General features: G+C 45.7%; 1 protein-coding gene across 7 annotated transcripts in view; it reads right to left on the bottom strand.

The window, feature by feature from the left end:
- The window catches only part of Hdac4 (histone deacetylase 4), a 303,466-nt gene that overhangs the window by 108,728 nt on the left and 171,874 nt on the right, over nt 1-22,864 (bottom strand). For all 7 annotated transcript variants that reach the window (XM_045146718.1, XM_045146721.1, XM_004667834.3 and 4 more), the window contains exon 4: nt 15,703-15,947. In XM_045146718.1, coding sequence (XP_045002653.1) covers nt 15,703-15,947 — 245 coding nt within the window. The remainder of the gene's footprint in view (nt 1-15,702; nt 15,948-22,864) is intronic.

Raw genomic sequence — 22,864 nt, 5'->3', positions numbered from 1 at the left:
GACCAATATGTTGAAAGGTTTCCCCTACTTTTTCCTCTAGCAGTTTCAGAGTTTCAGGTCTGATGTTAAGGTCTTTAATCCATTTGGACTTAATTCTTATGCATGGAGAGAGAAAAGAATCTATTTTCATCCTTCTGCAGATATATATCCAGTTTTCCCAACACCATTTGCTGAAGAGGCTGTGTTTACTCCAATGAGTATTTTTGGCATTTTTATCAAATATCAGGTGTATTGTAGTCTAGTTCACATTGCTGGTAGAAATCACCCAACCAAGAGCAGCTTCTGGGAAAAAGAGTTTTATTTTGGCTTACAGGCTTGAGGGGAAGCTTCACGATAGCAGGGGAAAACGATGGCATGAGCAGAAGGTGGACATCACCCTCTGGCCAACATAAGATGGACCATAGCAACAGGAGGGTGTGCCAAACACTGGCATGGGGAAACTGGCTATAAAGCCCATAAGCCCGCCCCCAACAATACACTCCCTCCAAGAGGCATTAATTCCCAAATATCCTTCAGCTGTGAAACTAGCATTCAGAACACCGAATTTTATGGGGGACACCTGCATCAAACCACCACAAGGTGTCTATAGCTACTTGGGCTTACATCTGGGTCCTCTATTCTGTTCCACTGATCTACATATCTGTTTTTGTGCCAGTACCATGCTGTTTTTGTTACTATGGCTCTGTAGTATAGGTTAAAATCAGGTATGGTGATACCACCAGCCTTATTGTTGTTACTCAGTATTTTAGATATTCAAGGTTTTTTTGTGATTCCAAATGAATTTTTGGATTGTTTTTTCTATTTCCATGAAGAATGCTTTTGGAATTTTGGTAGGGATTGCATTAAATGTGCAGATTGCTTTTGGTAAGATTGCCATTTTCACAATATTGATTCTTCCAATCCAGGAACAGGGAATGTTTCTCCACTTTCTAGTGTCTTCTGCAATTTCTCGTTTGAGTGTTTTCAAGATCCCATTGTAGGGCTGGAGAGATGGCTTAGCGGTTAAGCGCTTGCCTGTGAAGCCTAAGGACCCCGGTTCGAGGCTCGGTTCCCCAGGTCCCACGTTAGTCAGATGCACAAGGGGGCGCAAGCGTCTGGAGTTCGTTTGCAGAGGCTGGAAGCCCTGGCGCGCCCATTCTCTCTCTCTCTCCCTCTATCTGTCTTTCTCTCTGTGTCTGTTGCTCTCAGAATTTAAAAAAAAAAAAAATTAAAGTTCCCATTGTAGAGATTCCTTACTTCCTTGGTTAGGTTTATTCCAAGGTCCTTTTTTTTGGATGCAATTGTGAATGGGAGCGATTCTCTGATTTCATCCTCTGTGTGTATGTTGTTAGTATATTTAAAGGCTACTCATTTATGTGTATTTATTTGTATCTTGCTACATGGCTGTAGGTTTTGATCACCTCTAACAGTTTTCTAGTAGAGTTTCTAGGGTCCTTTATATATAGAATAGATAGACAGATAGATAGATAGATAGATAGATAGATAGATAGATAGATACTATATATACATATATATACTATATAAATAGAATCATATCATCTGCAAATAATGATAACTTGATTTCTTCCTTTCCAATTTGTATCCCTTTTATGTGTGTCTCTTGCCTTATTACTATGGCTAAGACTTGAAAACTATATTAAATAAAAGTGGGGACAGTGGACACCCTTGTCTTGTTCCTGATTTTAGTGGAAAAGCTTTCAGTTTGTCCCCATTTAATAATATGTTGGCTGTAGGCTTGTCATGAGTAGCTTTTATTATATTGAGATATGTTCCTTCTATTCCCAGTCTCTGTAGAACTTTTATCATGAAGGGATGTTGGATTTTGTCCAATGCTTTCGCAGTGTTCAATGAGATGATCATGTGATTTTTGTCCTTCAACCCATTTATATAATGTATTACATTTATAGATTTGCATATATTGAACCATCTCTGCATCTCTGGGATAAAGCCTACTTGGTCAGGGTGAATGATCTTTTTGATATACTCTTGTATTCTGTTTGCCAATATTTTGTTGAGAATTTTTGCATCTCTGTTCATGAGGGAGATTGGTCTGTAATTTTCTTTTTTTGTTCTATCTTTGCCTGGTTTTGGTATCAGGGTGATGCTGGCCTCATAGAAGGAGTTTGGTAGAATTCCTTCTTTTTCTATTTCCTGGAAAAGCTTAAGAACCAATGGTGTTAGCTCTTCCTTAAAGGTCTGGTATAATTCAGTAGCAAATCCGTCTGGGCCTGGGCTGTTTTTAGTTGGGAGATTATTGATAATTGTTTGGATCTCCATGTTTGTTATAGGTCTATTTAAGTGATTAATCTCATTTTGATTTAATTCAGGTAGGTCATATAAATCAAGGAAAGCATCCCCCATTTCTTTCAGATTTTCATACTTTGTGGAGTATATGCTTTTATAGTATGCCCCTATGATTTTTTGAATTTCTCTGGAATCTGTTGTGATATTACCTTTTTCATCTCTGATTTTATTAATTTGTGTCTCTTCTCTCTTTTGGTCAGATTTGCTAAGGGTTTATCAATCTTTTTTTATCCTTTCAAAGAACCAACTCTTTGTTTCATTAATTCTTTGGATTTTTTTTTTTGTTTCTATTTCATTAATTTCTGCCCTAATCTTTATTATTTCTTCCTGTCTACTGAATTTTGGTTTGCCTTGTTCTTCTTTTTCCAAGGCTTTAATGTGAAGCATTAGTTCGTTTACTTGTGACCTTTCTAATTTCTTTTTGTTTGTTATTAGCATTTCCCACGATTCTAATTTCTTAATATAGACACTCAAGGCTATAAATTTACCTCTTAGAACAGCCTTCATTGTGTTCCAGAGATTTTGATATGTTGTATTCTCATAATTGTTTGACTCTATATATTTGGACTAAAGTGTACCTTGTCAGATATTAGGATAGCAATTCCTGCTTGTTTTCTAGGCCTATTTGCTTGAAACACCGTCTAACAACCTTTCACGCTAAGATAATGTCTATCCTTTGTAGAGAGGTAAGTTTCTTGGAGACAACAAATTGTAAGATACTGCTTTTTAACCCAGTCTGCAAATCTATGTCTTTTCGTTGGGGCATTGAGGCCGTTGATATTAAGAGATATTATTGAAAGGTGTGTATTTATGTTTGCCTTTTTTTGTGTGTGTGTATGTGGTTCTGGTTCTACCTGTGCTCTCTTGTGTTAACTAGTATTTGACTATTGCTTGCTTTTTCTAGGTTCCTTACATGTGTGCTTTTCCTTTTCTTCAGCAGGGAGGATTCTATCAAGTAATTTCTCTAGAGCTGGTTTTGTCTTCAAATACTCCTTTAACCTGCTTTTGTCATGGAATGTCCTTATTTCTCCGTCTATTTGAATGGATAGCTTTGCAGGATAATGTAACCTTGGTTGACAGTTGTTATCTTTCAGAACTTGGAATATATCACTCCAAGCCCTTCTGGCTCTAAAAGTTTGTGTTGAATAATCTGCTGTAATTCTGATGGGCTTGCTTTTGTAGGTAACTTGATTTTTCTCTCTAACTGCTTTCAATATTTTTTCTTTGGTGTGTGTGTTTGGAAGTTTAATTATAATATGGCGAGGAGAGGTTCTTTCCGGGTTTTGTCTGGCTGGGGTTCTAAAGGTTTCCTGTATCTGCATTGGCACCTCTTTCCCAATTGGGGGAAATTTTCTTCTATGATTTTGTTGAAGACACCTACTATGCCTTTGGAGTGGAATTCTTCTCCTTCTACTATGCCCTGAATTCTTATATTGGATCTTTTCACAGTGTCCCGAATATCTTGAAATTCCCACTCAAACTTTTCTATAAGTTTGTCTTTCTCTTTGTTGGACTATATTAGATCTGCCACCTGGTCTTCTAGCTTAGATATTCTGTCCTCTCCCTCATCCATTCTACTGGTGAGATTTTCTACAGAGTTTTTTATTTCATTAACTGTGTTCTTCATTGCTAGTAATTCTGACTGGTTTTTCTTTATTATTTCTATTTCCTTATTTATGTCTTGTATTGCCTTTTTTATTTCATGAAATTGATGTCCTGCATCTTCTTTGATTCCTTTGATTTCCTCTTTGAGTTCCTCTTTCACTCCTTTGATTTGTTCTCTGACTTCTTTGAACATATTTACAATCATTCTTTTGAAATCTTTCTCAGGCATTTCCTCTAACTCGTTCTCACTTGAGGTCATTTCTGACGCATTAATACTTTTAGGTGGATTTATATCATCTTGCTTTTTAGTGTTTCTTGTGTTATAATGTATATATTTTTGCATCTTGGATTAAGTTAATGCTTGGATTTTCTAGCTAGCTGTGTATTCTTAGTTGTATCAATTGATTTGATGTTATATATTTTCAGGGTAGGAGCTTAAGGTGTCAGATGTGGCTCTTAAGACTCTCAGAGTATCTACAAAGATGCTCCTAGGGGTTGAGTTTCCCTGCTATAGGAGTATTCAAGTAGGCTGAGTGGAATAAAATACAGGTAGATTCTAAAATTGAACTAAACACTGTACCCATTCAATCAAAAACAGCCCCAAGTATGCATGCCAGAGTAGTTATTATAACAACCAGATCCTCTATCAACACAGAGGTTAAGATTTCTGGTCTTTTGAGGGATCCATGTCAGCTGTGACCAAGTGAGACCCTTCCCTGGTGCAATTCCAGTTACCTTGGATGATTTTGGTTTCAGTCAAGTTGCTGCCTGGTCATCGGGCTGCTGTTCTGATTTCTGGAGCTGGGCATTGGCTTTTTCTGTGGGGCAAACTGAGCCTGGCAACTGTGGCCCTGCAGATCAGCACCACCACTGCTGGAACTGCTGCTGCTAAAGCTGCCTCTGCTGGGTCTGTCAGCAGCTGAAGCTGCTGCTCCTGGGTCTGCTGCTGTTGGGTCCACTGTTACCAGTGCCGGAGCCGCAGATGTTCCTGCCAGACTCTGCTACTCCTTGGGTCCTGCTGTTGGCCCAAGTTGGCGTGGCTCGTCCCGGGACTGCTGCTCTGTTTGCTGGAGCTGGGCTCAGGCTGTGGGGGAGGAGAGAGAGCCACAGCTTCTCTGGTTCTCTTGCTGCTCCACGTGTTCTTCTACCTCGTGGTCTGCTCCTCTGTTGCTCACTGCTGCTCTCCCTTTACGTTTGCTGAGTTGCGGAGAGTGCCAGTGTGTATGGAAAATCCCGCACCTGGCTTTTCCTGCGGCTGAAGCCGAGTCTGGTGGCTTTCTGGTGCGCCGCCTCCGCAGCGGTTGCCAGAGCTGCCGGGGCCGCTTTTGCCGGCCTGTGCGGGCTCTGGATACTCTGGATCTCTTCTACTTCTCCGCTGCTGCTTTAGTTTCCTATACACCTCACTTTTTAATAAAAGTGTGTATTTTGCTGGGTTTTTTTGGTCTCCCCCCTCCTGCTTTGGCGTGGTACCTATGCTGCCATCTTAACCGGAAGTTCCTTCTTGCAAATTTTTTATGCAAAGTGATTACAAATGTAGTGACCCAGATTCCCGTGGCAGCACTGTGCAATCTGGCTCTTGGTCCAAGGAGGGCAGGTCTCACACCACTGGGTTTGTGAGGGTGTCCTGCACATCACAGACACAGCCAGCCAAAAAACAGCAAGTACTAGCCAGACTCTCTAGCTCAGCACCACATTGCCCTAACAATGACCCTCTGTGCCCACAGCCCTCAGTGAGATGAGCTAAGATGTTAATGGCACCCTTGAAAACATGTTCCCTCCTCAGATCCCGGAGAACAGGCTCCTTGCTGTCTAGGGAGATGGGTGATGAATACACATGCACCATTTGAGCCCACAACCTGGTTGTGAAAACAGGGTTTGGGGATGTGCTAATTTTACATCAGATAAAATCTAGTATTTGTACCTAGCACCTCTATATACAAGGGCAAGACTTGTGTGGTGGAGGAAGAAGTGCTGACAAGAAAGCTTTGGCAGACTCAAACTACAATGAGCAATTTAAAATAAGGTAACCATGACTTAATTCTTTAAAAAAAAAAAAAAGCCACCAAACAAAAACGGAACCAGTAAAGCAAATCACATTATTTTAATCAACTTTAAATGATGTTTAAGTCAATCCTGACCTTTGGACCACATGTTATATTCCAGAATTCTGCTTCTTTGACCCCAACTTTGGCATTTAAAAGATACTCAGATGTAAAATACATATATCCAGTGAACACCCATTTAGGTTAACCATTCAAACTTGTGCTGAAATGCCAGAAGTAGGGGACAGGTGGAATGAACCATTTGGGTCTCTAGGAGCTCAGAGCTGACCTACTCAGAACCCTGGTGATCACTGACCAGCCAACCAGAAAAGGTCAGTCAAGTTCAAGTCTGATAAGAGCACATTAATAGCACCATACTTGGCTAAGACAATGACTGCTTATAGTCCTCTCTGGCCTGGACCATGGTCATTTAGGAAGGTTTTCCCTGGACCCTAGAAGCACTGTGTGGTCCGTGTATTCCCGTGGCAGGCACTTCAGGTACCTGTATCCAGAGGGCTGGGGTGTGGGCAGGGGGTATATGTGCTCTGGAAGAAAATGGAAATATAAGGTTAAGATGAAAAATAAGTTATATTCCAGTACTTGTGGGTTAGTCATACAACTAAGTCCAAACTTAAAATCAAACCACCATCCAACTATACACATTTCCAACTTTCTTATGTTACTGGCCTTGAAAGAAACCATCTATCCTGAGATATGCTTTGTCCATTAAGCATCCAGCATGCTCAATGCAAGCTGACTCTGACCCACGTTGCCACTCAGGACTCATTCCCCCACCCCAGCATGGGGGCAGATGCTGCCTTCCTGCCTCTCCAGGTGAACACATATGAAGTCCTCATTTCTAACTTCATGGCCCCTGCCTAGGGATAAAGGGTCCCATTTTACCTCTCTTGGTTCTGACTAATATCTCACACAACCCCAGCCTGGCCAGATGACATATTTAGCACACTAACATCAGGGGCCAGAGGAAGAAGATGACTTGCTACCCTGTGGATGGGAGCCAGCAAGGACAAGGTGGCTAAGGAAAGAAGGGTAATGGTATTACAGGCCCCTGCCCTTGTGTGACTCCTTTCCATTCGAATAGTGTGCGGATATCTTTGCTACAGAGGGCCCCATTCCAGCACACCAAGTGGCAGTGAGGATGCAGCCTATACAGCAGTACTGTACTGGCCCTTGGCTCACCTAGCCCCAAGTCAACCACTCTGCACAAAGGCTATGCCTGCAGCTTGGGATGTGGGCCAGTGGCTGTTTTTCCCATCAACTTGCATGCTCCCCTGAAGAGGAGACACTGAGGGCAACTCCAGCAAAGGACAAGAGCACTTGAAGAAAGAATAGACCCTGAAAACCCTGTCTATCTGGAAGAGACCTGGACATACGGTATGCTAACGCTACACAGCTGTGCAGTAGGCTGATTTGTAGCTGCAGTCCGTGCTCCTTAAGGGGCTTTGCAAGCGTGAACTCATGTGTTATCCTTAGGTAAGCACAGAGCAGGCACAATAACCCTCTTACCAAAGTGATTCTCAACAGAGCAAGGAGCTGAACAAGGAGCCACCCACAGGCATGGGGCTGACTGGCAGCAGGCATGCTCTTTGACAAGGAAGTTTACACAGCATTTTGAATTTAAGTGGCTGTCTCTGTGGGGATCTGGGTAAGAAAGCATTTCCACCTTCACTCACTGGGTTAACTGGCTCAAATCCAAAGGCAACCTCATCCCGCACACTAGAAATGATTTACTCATCTTCTTTCCCAGCGTATCCAGCACAGACCAAGAACCCCTGTGGGTCTGTCATTCATTGTCCCCAGGTGAACCTGGATACTCAAAGTCACAAAGATAAGCAGGAGAATCCTCCAGCAGCAAGGTCCAGAAAAGGTAGGCGTGCAGCAGGAATGCCCAGGAATAGAACTTGGGCCACTGAGGTTCTCCCAGGGCCAGAGATACATCACTAGGGCACGGAGAGCAGGATACATGGGGAGAGGGGCTCCCAGCGTAGTGGAGCAGCCTGCACTTCAGGGGTTGGTGGGAAGTTGGTTTATTCAGGCCTCACCTTACCCATACCAGGCCTGATTCCAGATTCTCTTTCAAGCTTCAGCTTAGCACTGCATCCTCTGCCCATGGCACCTTCAGTCCTCACCCTTTTGGTGCCAGCAGAACCAGGCCTTTATCATCCTAGCATATAGTAGGTGTCTGAGAACAGGGGACAGTTACACGCCCAATAACCAAAGCCAACAAAGAGTAGCCAGTCAAGTTCCTTTATCCTACACCATGGCAAAGGCAAAGTTCTGTGAACAGGAAAGAACTTCCATACTGCTATCTTGAAAGGGCAGAATGCAGAGTCACAGGATACTAGGAAGCACGGAGCTTGACACTCACAAGCCAGGAGTGCCTTGTGCAAAGGGAGCACAGTGAGGATGACCAGTGGCCACTAGGCGGAACTGAGTCTGTCACAGAGAACTCAAAGTGAACCTGATCGGCAGAAGTCCTCCCTGTCAGGTTCTGGCAGCCACAGCCATGACTTTTCCAGGGGTTGAGCATTAGGAGGTCCCACTCTTCATATGCAGTGATCAAATGCCTCACACTCCTGTTATTGTCATGCCTTTTCTCAGTGATGGACTCTACTCCTTTCTTAAGCTGTGAGTCAAAATAAACCCTTGCTCTCAAGTTGTTTCTTGTTAGTTATTTGGTCACAGCAACAAGAAAAGCAAGGTAGCCCTTGGGTCACAAAACCAGATTTCCTTGTCACTATCCCTAGAAGGAACACTGGTCAATACACAAGCACATTAAGAAACACACACATACCCACACACAATCCCTGGGTGAAGGGGAGGAGTGTCCTGAACATGCCATCGGGATACAAACCTTCCAAGGGGCAACTTGGCAAGGTGTGTCCAAACCTATAAAATGGACATAGTATTTTTAAGGAAAGGATTGATGCTGAGAAAACAGCTGAACACACAGGTCAGAATCTACCCTAAGGATGGAGATGCTGGTCAAATCTGGAAGAAGAAGCCACTGGAGAAGTCTACAAGGGTGCCCTGACTAGACAGAAGAACAGCCAGGCCAGGCACTAAGATCCCTACCCATGTTGGGCTATGACAGAGTGGACAGGGAGGTTCTGAGAGACCAGAGCTTCCCCAGGCAAGTACCAGGATAAAGGGATTCTCTGCCAATAGCTCACAGCGGCTTTCTAAATTCTTGGCTCACAGTCTCATGAACCCACTGGGGCCAGTGGGGGGCATCAAGATCTACAGAAAGTGTCCCTGGAAGCACACACCTTGGCTGAGTACTCACACTCTTTGGCCACTCTGATGGCATTTCACTGTTACAAATGTCCATAAGTAACTGCTACCAGCTGACAAAAAGCAAACACAGCAAATGATGAGCTGCTGATCCCATCAGTAAGCACAGAGAGCAGTTGATCAGAGCTCAAACAGGATCAGATAGGGACCACAAAAAAACAAGAGTGTAAGGCACCTGCCATGGAGGGGGAAGGGTATCCTTAGAGGGCAGCAGTGGCCATCATACCTATCCTTAGACCCTATCTAAGCACATCCCTTTCTTTAACGTTTCCCCAGAAGCAGCAAGAGAAAAACACAAGGGGGAACTTGCTAAAAGCACAGAGCCAGGGGTAACCACAAGATGGCAGTGGGCTCATGAACCCTGCCCACTCTGAAGAGAAGGGCTTCACTAGACCGTGAGTAGGTCCCGGAAGCCAGCATTTCCTAGTGTGTATCTGCTAAGGACACGGTAGTTTGGTGAGTCCTCTGTGTTGAACACCCCTCAGGCCACCAGATTAGTCTAAGAGAGGTGGTAACCATTCACATAGATCTCCACACCAGTGTAATCACCTTTTTTCTGGAAACCCATAGAGTAGTGGGCCACTACTCCCTGTGCTCATGATGAAATGTCAGTTGAACGGCTCCTCCAAGTCCAAAGACAGCAGGCTCACTGCTCGTGGCCCTAACACTGACTGAGCATCAGATGGTGCCCGTGTGTGTCGCCCTTAACACACTGCCAAGATTTGGAGCAAGACCTTCTTTTTAAATATATTTTTATTTATCTATTTGAGAGAGAGAAAGTGGCAGATAGACAAAGAGAGAATGGGCACACCAGGGCCTTCAGTAGCTGCAAACGAACTCCAGATGTAGGCATCATCTTGTGTGTCTGATTTACCTAGGTCACGGGGAACTGAACATGGGTCCTTTGGCTTTGCAGGTAGGTGCTTTAAGTGTACTACGGTATTCCTTTTATCCATGAGTGTTCCATGTATGTCCAAAATATTAAAATGATTAAACAATGAAGAACAGTCTGGGTTCAGTGCCCCAGTGCTACATATGGCTGGCCACAGGAAGGACAGTGACAGTGGACCTCCACAGACCTAGATGCTGCCCTCTCATGCATCTGTACCTGTGTGTCCCTGAAGAGGACCCACAGGAGGAACTGCTGGCTAGATGATGACACCTTTCTCTACAATGACAGTGCCATGGCCTTGAACACTCAAACCCTTGCCAATTACCATTAAGCCCACATCAAGAATAAGAACTTGTTCAGACAGGAAAGCTGCTCCAGTTGCAGTGCTTTCCTGTAACTGTTATTGCACGACTTATGTTTGTGCCTGGAGTTATAAAACTGGAACCATGTTGTATTGGGTCTCTTTATTGTGCTTATGTTTTCCTGTACCATCTACCAACACATTAAAATCATAAAAAAATGATACTTGTTATATTTTGTCTTATGGGTGAATTTAAGTGACCACCAATAGTCTAATTTTTCTGAAATTTTTCCCTGAACTTCATAATCAGGATGAAAGAATGGCCCTTCAGAGAAGTAGCAGCCTTGACCAGATCTCAATCAGGGCTCCACCGAGGGAGCTGTCTATACCTGGGACAGATTTGGCCTCACAGTGCTACGGAGATCGTCATAAGACCTGGACAGGGTTATGGAAGTTTTAGTCAATTCAGTAAATAATAAAAGGTGACAATTATTATTTAGAGATGACATTATTTATCCAGGAACATGAAAGAAACAATTAAAAGCTAGTAAACACTGGCAAGGAAAGTCTGTGTATTGGGAACTAGCATAAAATAATGAACTGAACCCCTCATCTAAAGATGAAGAAACAGACTCATTCATAGTAGAAACAAATATAAAATATCAAAGACTAAAATAAAATCTATAAGCATTATATAAAAATAGAAATAAAGTTTCTACTCAAGACAGACAGAAGCCTCAAACAGATATCTAGGTTCTATTCTAGATAGAAATTCAATAGTAAAAACTTTTTAAAATTAAAAATTCAAGACATTTCTAGAACAATTTTAAAGACTTCTTGAGAATGGTTCTGAAGAGAAAATGGGCAAGAAAAACTACGGAAACTACCGGGGGATCACATGTAGAGAATGAGACAAGCACTGAACCCTGAAGCCTTTGTGCACGCTCCAGTATGTGTCAGGGAACAGAGGGGGCATTTCTAATTAGAAAGAACATCTTGATTCATAATGAGGCTAGGACAAGTGAGTAACTACTTGTAACAAAATTACCAGTCAAGTGACAACATATAATGGAAACTGAAATAATGGCCCTTATTCATAGAGGACATTCCTACATTGACCAGAAAAGGCCTAGCAGCCCAACAGCACAGAAAGTGATGATTATCAGAACAACTCAAACCAGACAGGGCGGCCAGCGTGGAGGCGCAAAAAGCATGAGGGGCAGAGCAGAGGCCTGTCATGGAAATAAGACACCCCTAAGTCCATCTGAGGAGAAATGGTCCAGGAGTTTGCCCCTGCCCAGCTGTGTCCCTTGGGAGGTAGTGCCAGCCCTGCAGGCCCTGTGCCTGGAGGTCTTGCTTCCGAGAAGCTCGGGTCTGCGCCTCTGCCACAGCCTCTTGGGATGAATCTATTGTCCGCTACGGCATGAGTATCCCAGGTTGTAAACCCTGGCTATTCCTGAAGAAGATGCTTTTCTTAGAATACCATCTCTGTATCACTCATTTTAGGTTGGCATAGGTCTCTCAGGTTTGAGGACTGGATTTGTATAAATACTCAGTAACCTGAACAGGAAAGTGGGGATACCAAGAATTGCATTAAGGAAGGAAGGAAGGTCTTCTAACGTTCTTTTGCTATAGAGCTCAGCTGTAAGTGCTGTATGACGAGTCACACTGATTAGACTCTGAGGTCTTCTGAGGAAGGGGCAGTGTGGGCACGTGGTGTCTATAGGATCCATGAGCAGTCTTCCCTGTGGAAGGGGACCCTGTACACAGTTCCCACAGAAGGACAGCCTGCTCTCAGATCAGATGGAGGCTTGCAGTCCCTGTGAGGAGGAGAGGGGCAGAGGCTGCTGCTTATTAACCCTGCGCTACTTTTCAATTGGAAAGAGTGGGAACATGAGTTTCTTAGATAAAACTCTTAGGATACAACAAATACTGAAAACCCCAAAGTAACTGCTGTAGGAAGCTATCTCCATCTTTCATACTGCAAGGATCTAAAATAGCTTCAAATCTTCCAGGCACAATCCTGACTAGATGTGCAACCCTGGGGCTAATGCTGGGAGAAAACAGAATGCTGAGGGAGGAAGTCCTACCCCAAAATAAGCTTGTGGAGTAGTGCCGTGACCACCATAAGGATAACTCTGAACATTACAGTCCCGGAAAAAGACCTTATTTACCCCAAATTAACAATGCAAGTTATACTCCAATTATAAACTTCTATTCAAAATCACTGACAATTTAATGACACTAATTAGATTGTGTGTTCAAGAAATCTGTCTCACAAACACCACTGCCAAGTGCAGTTAACAATATGATGGCATGAAGAGGGTTTAAACCATCCAAACAAAAGCCTGCTAATGCAGTGATATAATTATGTAGTCTAAAGGCTTTTATGATTTTAATGAAAAAAAAAAACATGGTCAAAACAGTAAGAGTAATGTAACCTTGAACTTCTTTCTGTGCTTCTGAGACCCTGTCTAAGAGGTCACCTCTGCAGCCAGCTCCCTAAGCCTCAGGCACGTCTGCCAGGGTCTCCAGGTGCAAAGCAAGGACTGGGCTGAAGGTCTTTCAGCATGAGGTGCTTGGACAAGGGAGATGGATGCTGGCTGGTGAGACCCTAACTGACAGGTCATTTGTGTTTCTTGGTTCCTTGTATTAACCTCAAAGCTCCTTGCACAGATCTGAGTCTTTTCACTTGTGCTGGCAATGTATTTCATCCGCAAGAACATGATAAGGGAGTCTTCACCACTCCTCAAACCAGCCCAGTCTTCCCTTACTCCACACGCTCAGGAGAGCTCTGGAGTGTGAGAACAGGAGAGTACCGGTGATGGTTCTGTGGGAAGCCAGTGCATGGACAGACCCAGCACGGATCCTGGCTGGCCAGAGACCTGAGGCTCTTCTGAATTACATTTTTCCTTGTCCTTGCATACTCCTGGCCTCAGGGGACCTCTGAGTTAGCCAGGACAGATGGGATGTGTCCAGGCGTTTGTGCTTCGATGGCTTGGGTCCACCTCCCTGGCCCTGTTTTGGGACTTCATGCTGCCATGCAACTGCTTGCTGTGTAGTTGGAGAGAGCTTCCAGTCTGGTCCTAGCTCAGTACCAGAGGACTGGCAATAACTTTGGTGTGCCCTTGGGAGAGCTCCTCTGAATGTAGGCCTGGCTCTTGGAGTTGTGTTTGGATCCCAGAAACTTGGCTGTAGAATCAGCCTCTATGATTAGTTCTCAAAAACACAGTAAGAAGTTCAAGGTTATATGACCGATAGCCAATAGGTCCACCCAGAGGTGAAGTTCATTGGCCAGGCCCAGAGGACAGGGAAAGGCTAGCCTGAACTACTGGGTGGACCTTCCTTCCCATTTGAAAAATGTGACAATGAGGAGGGGCCCATGATGGCATCAGGTCTCAAGATTGCTCTGGAGGAAGTGGGTGACACAGACTCCATGGGAAGCTGACCAGGTGCATGACATAGGAAAGCTAAGACTCCATTTTAAAATTGGTTTTAGGAAGTAACAAGCATATGAAGCTATGACTCAAGCAGTAAATAAGGTGAATGGCCTGGTGAGCCTAAGGCTGCTCTCTGTCAGTTGCTAAAACCCAGGCAGCTGTTACCTGGAATGACTTCCACTGACTGCCTTCCAGCTGGCACAACCTCCTGCTTGAGGCCAACCTGAGACACTCTGCTCGCAGTCCTGAAAACCAGGGCCCTGGGTGGGATGCAGTCCTGGCTTGTCCACAGAAGAGCACTGGGCAGCTGTCAGCAAGGCCAAAAAGGGCTCTCTTACCAGCAAACCCAGGAGGATGGTGACTTCCCCATGCGCAATGATGACGATCAGCAGAGCTGAGGAGCCATCACCTGGCTCACCCCAAACCCAGGAGGAGAGAGAAGCAGCACCAACGATCCTCCCTCAAGACAACAGTTAACAGAGCAATAACCATCAGAACACCACAAACCCAAGCCTGCAGGCAGCTCTGAGTACAGAACAAAGCTCTCAGGGCTGCTATGCAACACAAACATCCCTGTGCAGGTCCCATAGCTGCCACTCGGTTGTTCACCCAGGCAGGCAGGAACTCTGAGTTAGGAGACAGCCCTGGGTAGCCTCCCCAGCAATCAGCAGCTCAGCCCAGAGGCAGACATCCTTGTCTGGGAGCCTCCTATGGCTCACAAGGTTGGCCCAAAGATGGGTAGCACTGCAGGGAGGTACAGTGCCACCCCTGGTCTAGGAGCTCCAAATGCTAAGCTGCCACCTTAGTCCTGCTTTCTTCGGTAGCCAGCTAACTCCAGCAAAGTTGTGCTGTGAGCAGCACCCTGAATGAGCACAGAGGTTCCAAGCTAAACATCCTGCAGCCATAGCCCAGTCATCCCTTGGATAAGACCACCCCAACCTACACTGACTACAACCACATAAGACACACAAGGCAAGACAACCAGTGGCTGTTCCTGACCCACAGAAGTGGAGAAAAGGGTGTTTCCTGCTATAGCTGTTTTTTTTTTTTGTTGTTGTTGTTGTTGTGGGGACACACACACACACACACACACACACACACACACACACAGAGCACTGGATAATACAACTGGTGTCAGGGGTTTTTACTTTAATGTGACTACTGCAAAATTTCATTTCTACTAGACAAGGTGATTCAATATGCTCCTTAGTACAGCAACTGGATCAAGGTCAAGGACATTACTGACTTGCCAACCTCATAATATAGCTTTCCTGCATGTCAGTAAAGCATATTTCTTCCCAACTTGTTTCATTTTTAAATTGGGGATCAAATTAAATAGCTGTAAAAAGTAAGCACAAAAAAAGCACTTTGTGGACAGATTTTTCTCACTCCTTAAGTGAAAAGAGAGTATTATCTTTTGCCCAATCTGAAAGGTCAGTGGGAAAATCTGAAGATGAAAACAAGTTGTGAACACCCAGATATGACCATTACCTTTATAGCAAATCTTCCTGCTGGCAGTCTTCCTACTTAGGCACTTATTTTTAGAAGGACTCTCCTATGTGATAGCTTCCATCCTCCACAGTGTCCCAAGTGTTGCTACAAGTGGAAGGTCAGGCCTGGTTCATTTGTATTAACATTGCAATAAGGGCTACCTAGCACTCTATGAGGGACACTAGTCCGTGGAGGAAGGAAGCAAATGTCACCCCAGAGAGCACCCGGTGCTCCACAGATACTACCAACTCTCCGGTGCAGGAGTGGTGGGTTCCGTTCAGCGCAGGGAACAGCCCTGGGGCAGCTGCTCACCTTGATGTGCTCGTGCAGCTGGGCCTCATGCTGCCGAGACAGCTGCTCGTGCTGCCGCTGGAACTCCGCGATGAGGATCTGCCGCTGGATCTGCTGCTTCTGCTTCAGCGCCAGCAGCTCCTGCTGCAGTTGCTGCTCCCGCAGCGCTGGTTCTGCCAAGGGCAGGGAGAACTGGTGGTCTAGGCGTAGGTCCATGGGCACTGTTGTGGGGGCCACTTGCAGAGGCAGTGCTGTGGCCACGTCCACTGTGGAGAGAGTACAGCACAGGAGAGTAGGTCACTGTGGCAGCAAGGCTGGTCCCCAGGCTTGGGTCCTCACTTTACAGCAAAACCCTGCTGACAACCATCACAGGATGCTGGTGGACTAAAGAGAGTCTGTGTCTCAGTGCTGCCCCTTGGCCCAAGAGGCTCAATGCACAAGACTCAGGGGCCCTGCGGCACCAGTCCTCAAGAACAAAGATCTCAGGGCAGTAGCAGGTCTGGCCAAAAGACATGCTGATAGTAAGCTCTTCCCTGCCCTGCCAAAGTAGGAGGCCCCACTCTCAAAGGACCCCTGTGCAGGACTAAAGGGGTTGTCTGACGTCACGAGGAAAAGTCAATAAAAAGAAAACTACAGAAAAAAAGGCTCAGCTTAGCCAAGGTATGAGTTGAGTGCCAACACTTAGATGGGCACACCGCCTGTTCTTTTCTCCTGCCTCTACTCCTAATGAAGCCACTGCAGAGCTCTGTGTGAGCCCCAAGAACAGTGTGTGCCACAGAAGTGGTCCAGATAGACACTTGAGCAGAGAGCCTGTTGCCATGGCAAAATGAGCACCCTCTTGGAAAACATGTTTACCCGACCAACCACATGCACTAAAGTGTGTTTTTGACAGGAGCGTGTTCTTCCGGGTGCAGCTACACTTACATGGTGTCCACATTCTGCCAAGGAGGCCACTGGTGCTTCTGACCAGGAGCAGAAGCTGGGTCAGTCTCAGCGCTCACAAATCAGTTTCAAGTTAAAGTGAGAGAAACAATGTGAAGGAAAGGGAAATGTGAAATTGCCAATATGAAGAAGCCACATGCGTGTCCCTGCATCAGGCTGTGTTGTAAGTAACACGCGGATGCACAGGGACTAAGGGGAGCCAGACAACTAAAGGCGCAGTGCAGTGCCACCAATGGCACATCAGCATCTCTGTTACAGTCACTGGGTCTGCACAAGAGCCCTGTAGACCCCCTTCCTGAAAGTTCTCTCACTGCCTGCCCTGGTGACATCAGTCAGCAAGCACTACATCCAGAGCTGGGAAGGGAGTCGGGGACCTCCCTGTACTTAAAAGCTTAAGGTTCAAAGAGGACCCCACACACAACACTACAATTCTAGCAGCCGGTCTCCTATCTCCTAGGAGCCTGACCTTGACTGAGGTCCGCCCTGAGAGAGGGTACCATGTGCCTGGCAAGTGACTAGTTCAGGGGACCTTTCAGTCCCAGATGTAAGGCAGCCTCCAGACAAGTATCAGCCATAGTCTACTTTCTGGGAAAATTGCACTACACAGTCTCAAGCCTATCAACTCCAGTTAAGACAGAACTAGCAGGCAGCCACTGCCCTCATCATCGTCATTTCTGTGATCACTGCCCACACAGGAAGTCCCAAGATCACCTATGGAATCCTGGCCCCACAACTCTGCCTCATCCTTCTGGGGTACAAACAGTAGGAAAAGCAGTCATCAGAACTCTCCAAGCATCAGTGCCCTCCCTAAGTGTCCTCATGCCTCAAGGCATAGTTCCCATGGGAAGCATCCAGAACAGCCCATGATGGGTCTGAGAACGGAAAGCCACAATGCATCTGCTCTCGGGTTGCCTTACAGAAATCACCATTGTACCATCTCCCCACCCCAGGTACCTGTGACCACTTCTAACTTCTGATCTGGTCCTACTATGGGCCACCTGGATGCCCACAGGGCCAGAACCCAAGGAGCACTGGGCCCAAGGCCAGGTGTCCATTTGGACATTTCCTTTGTAGCAGTGCCTTTTTTATTGCTAGAACAAAGCACCTGAACAAAGCCAGTTTAAAGGAAAAAAGGGTTTATTTCAGTTTACTTCTTTTGTTTTATTTTGAGGTGAGAGAGGTGGGGAGAGGGGTGGTCACACCAGTCTCTTGCCACTGCAAATGAACTCCAGATGTATGCACCACTGTGTGCTGCTGGCTCCCTGTGAAAACTTGCAATGGGAATGGGTCAGGCTTTACCTGTGCTCTCTTTTCTATACTCACGGATGTGTCCCTTTAACATGTTAATATCTACCTAGTTACATACAAACTACTTTAGTTGATAATTTGCCTCTGCTTTCCTAGGATAATTTGTTTTTCTGAGTTACACACACATACAGTCAGTCTGTGACCAACTTAGTCTATGGCTACTTTATTTAGAATGTTTGGATCTACTCAGAGATTGACCTATGTTTAGTCTCTCTCTGTTTTGTTTTAAGCAGTAGCAGTTTAGCTTACATAAGAATGCATAAAACATTAATGAAGTAGGAAACTGCTTGGCAGCTCAGGGTTAGAGCATCTACAAGGCCCTAGGTTCAACCCCAATACCACAAACACACATAAAAGTCAAGAATGAAGGAAACAACCACACTGCCTCCATGTGTGTAAAGCTATCATTTCCCATATATCACCTTACTTGGCTTGGCCCTATGGAGGCTGCTATAGTTCTGCTGGCATGATTTATGATCTTGCATGGTGACAAGGTTGTACCGAAGATGCTGAGCACAAGAAGATGATCTACTCATTCTAGTATGCCATCTCCCATCTTAATTTTTCACAGATGGAAAGGTACCATCAGAAATGCCTACTCGTGGGCCAGAGAGATGGCTTAGTGGTTAAGCACTTGCCTGTGAAGCCTAAGGACCTGGGTTCGAGGCTAGATTACCCAGTATCCACATTTCATTTGCAGTGACTGGAGGCCCTGGTGTGCCCATTCTCTCTCTCTGTCTGTTGCTCTCAAATAAATAAAAGCAAACAAACAAAAATGCCTACTCATCTCTTTTGAAACCAAAGATACAACCACCTGTAAGAAAGACACCCTTTAGTTAACTTTAAACCATGATGGGCCCTACACATATATCCATATTTGTTGGAAACAGGGGTGGTCTGGTTCTGTCCTGAGGGGTGTGGGGGAACAGTCTCCATGGCAGCTGCTGCATGAGCAGGGGCTGATGAATGCTCTAGGGAATGATCCGCAGGTCCTCTGTGAGGCCACACCTCATGGAGACAGAAGGAAAGCCTGACCCTGGAGTGAGGAAGCAGAGGCTCACAGGGACCCAGAAGCTGAGGACAAGGAACCCTGGTGCCAGGATTAAGAGCAGGCCTCACACCTGCAAGCCTGGCTGCTCCAGGTAGTGGCAAGATTGGGTTGCTCAGCAGCTCCTTAGTCACAGGGCAGAGTGGCAGCCAGCTGTGCACTCCCATCACATGTTAGCTGGGGCAATTTCTGCAGTAAAACCTTCCTCACATTGTCCCAAGGCCAGAATTGCAGAGCCTTGTTCAAGGCAACACATATTCATACTTGGTCCAAACCTCAGGCAGGAAGATGCTAATGTGAAAGTGATTTGACACAAGGACCACAGAAGCCACTTGCGCCTGCAGAGGCTAGCGGGACAGAGCCAAGTCTTCCCATCGCGACACCACCAGCGCAGCTCCCGACCAAGCTGGTCAGTGCCCTATCTATGCAGGGGGAGGAGAATAATGGTGTCACAAAATTCCCTGATGAGAGATGGTTAGTATGTACTACTGGATGTAGGCAGGGCTTACTCCTATGGAGAAGAATCAGGACAGGGAGCACCAGGAAGGTGTCCACTGCTCAACTGGCACAACCTTGCTGAAGGATTGTAGGAGTGGAGTTTACTGTTTGCTTTCAACTTTATTACTTTTTAAAAGTTTGACTTCCTTTTCACTCAATCCATTTAATCTATACTAATATTTTAGCTCCTTGGGCATTAACTTTTGAAGTTGTATTTGAAGTTGTTCCTTGGGTATTTGTAAGGTCCCCTAAACTGACTCACATGCCACGTCTAAGGAACTCTCTAAGCCAGACTGAAAGACAATCAGCACAGATAATACGTCCCACACATTATGTACGAGCACAAGGCTGCTGGGTCCTCTTTGCCTCAGCACGGTTGAAGCTTTCTTCCCTCACGGGCACACATCTGAACTTCCTATCGCGCCCATCCCAAAAGTCACAATTTGCCCAGCTCTTCTCTCCAATTCTCTATGCATGAAGTGCACAATGCTCAGTCCCCACCACTCATCTCCCAGAGCCCAGTAGCTGGGGAAGAAGGAACCCGGGCAAGGCTGCTGCTGCTCTGGAGTCTGTATGGGCTGCAGGTCCTGGCATGCAGCTACATTGGAGGGATGCAGGGACAAGCATCATACCCACTGTCCTCAATTTTTTCTCACAGAGCACCACAGAGCAAAGAAAGGCCCAGCTGGGAGTCCTCTGAGCTATGAGAAGATTGGCAGAGGATTTTCCTGTGTGCACACTGGGCCTGGGCTGAGCTTTTTTTTTTTTATGTACAAGAGCCAAGATGGTCTCCACATGTCCTCCATTTACACCAAGGATCAGAAAGGGAGAGAGGTCTGCCTTGATTTACCACCGTGAGCTACCACACAGATCTTTATACCTGAATAAACAAGTTGAAAATGGGGCGGGAAAGATAGCTCAATGGTTAAAAGCACTTACTTTGCAAAGCCTGATGGTTTGGGTTCTAGGATGCCCAGTTACCCATGTAAAGATGGATGCACAAAGTAGTACATGCATCTGGAGTTTGCTTGCAGTGGCAGGAGGCCTTGGCATGCCCATTACCCCCACCCTCTCTCTCCTCCCTCAAGTGGTAAGTAAATAAATAAAAATACGTTTTAAAAATAAGTTAAATATAGAGCAGAAATTACAACAAAAAACAGTAACAGAAGAGTAGAGCAGATCAGGGCCATTTGTCATCTGCATCTTATGTCCTAGTTCCTATTACTGTTGTTGCTTCCCCTCCATAACGAGGCCACTGTGGCAGAGAGACAAAACTGAAGCTTGGAACCCACGTAGGCAAGAAGACAACAGCCAAGAGATCCTGAGAACATGCCTGCCTATCCCCATTGCTGGCATCAGGAAGTTGAGGGGCAGGGCTGTGGCCCACACTATGCCTGGACCCTCCCACATGCCAGCTGTGGAGATGGAAACCACAGTTCCCATTCACTCAGTGCAGTATGGGGCTGGCAGCTGCGTCAAGAGTGATTTGTACTATTTCTGTATCAAAACCACTGGAAATGCCACAAGTTCCCGACAGAAGCTGCTAGTGCTCTTTGACCCAAGGCACCCAGAGAAGACAATGAAACCTTCTCTCCTTAAAGAACACAGCATCAAAACAAAAATGCCTGTATTCTCATGAATATTCAATTGGGCAAGCTGAAAATTGCTTTATAGGTTGTGTCTTGAGAAACATATTAATACAATCAGGCTCATGACGTCAGTGAGGACACAAAGGCCACATTCAGTGTTCCAAGGAGAAAGGCAGGTCTGCTGGGAGTGAGCTTTCCAAGAGGAGAGGCCACCAGCTTCTCCTTTGAAATGCTCATTCCTAAGGAAGGACACTGGGTTTCCAATTCCATGAATCACCCTCTCTTCCTGACACCATTTCATGCCATCACAGACATGGGATAAAAGCAACACTGTTCTTCAGGAAGCATGTCCAATGCTGAGGGTCTCTTCAGTAAAGAATGACTCATTCAACTCCAAGGAAAAATAATAGATATTGCAACTATGTAACCACGGCTTCCCCTCACTGTCATCTGCCTGTGTGGGGGAAGGAGACAGCAGGAGTGAGAGAAAGGAGAGGGCCACAGGAATGCAGAACATAAATTTTTCATCTTTTCCTGTGGTATGCCTCCTAAACCTGAGGACACAGTTGTTAGGTAAAAGAACAGTAATGAAACAAACACAGGTCACCCCCCACCTCGGTGAAGAAGCAGATCACTTGGGTCTTCCCTGAGTGCCTCTCCCCAGGGGGACAGCACTCCCACCTTACTTAGCTTCCACTGGTTGTTTTACGGCATGGGCAGCTCTAAGTGCATTCTCCAGTAGCAGTGGGCACTGGCATAGCACAACAGGAGACAATAGATACCATGACAGACTGGCCTGAGACTGGAGTCTGCCTCCTGCTTCTTTAAGAGGTGACAAGAGCCCTTCTGAGAAAGGCTGGGATAGGGCTGTCCAATTGCCACATCTGGTATGGCAGTCACATGGACCACATGTGGTCCAGGAAACAAGCTGTCCTGTATTCTTGTTTGTACCTGCACCTTGCCATCCACAGGGACTCAGGAAGAAGGTCCTCAGAGGGATGAGTGTCTTCAGGCAAGGGGGAGGGGCAGGGTGGTACAGTGACAGATCAGGGTCAAAGGAGAGAGTTTTTCCTTCCGTTCTCTATTTTCCGTTTACTTTATACTCAGCTGCACATGATGTGTCCTTAAATGTATATTCTCACTTGGAGCATTTTGTACAGCTATATTTAAGAAGGTGGCTCCAGGGTACTCCTGTTTACAATGCCCAGTGGCTCTTTCCTGGTGAAACCCATGCAGCAGCCTCTGAAGGTGAGAGGGCAGCCCAGGTCACACGAGGGAAGTTTCCTTCCCTATGCAATCCCTGCACCCCATGCTGGCCTCTTGTGTCCCTATCAGAGCACATGCTCTGCTCTGAAGCAAGGGGACTGGATTTCTTTCTCACTCAGCTTATCGGATGCATCGGTCAGACTAGGCCTCTCCTGCAAGGGCATCTTCTCTCTCCGGGGAGGAGAGTTCCTGCCTCAGTCCTAGAGACTGAAGACTTGAGCCCAGGAAGCACTCATCAGGGATCAACAAAGTGATCCTTGTTACACACCTGTTTATTAGAAATGAAACACAGTTGATTGTTTTTATAGAAATAGTCCACAAACAAATGAAAACAATGGAGCGAGAAGAGCCCTTACTGTTATTTTGCACATTCCCAGCAACAGTGAATGTAGATTCATGTTGGAGCTGCCATCTTGCCTTGAAACTTCAGAGCACAAATTTATTAAAACTATCATTCAAAAAGATGGAGCAAGCCCATCTGCACTCCACTCCAAACTCTGATTTATCTGCAATACTATCTTTCCCAAAGGTG

The sequence above is a fragment of the Jaculus jaculus genome, chromosome 4, assembly GCF_020740685.1.
Source record: "Jaculus jaculus isolate mJacJac1 chromosome 4, mJacJac1.mat.Y.cur, whole genome shotgun sequence".
Classification (NCBI taxonomy): domain Eukaryota; kingdom Metazoa; phylum Chordata; class Mammalia; order Rodentia; family Dipodidae; genus Jaculus; species Jaculus jaculus.
The sequence above is the reverse complement of the archived record's forward strand: the minus strand, read 5'-3'. Positions and strand labels throughout refer to the sequence as shown.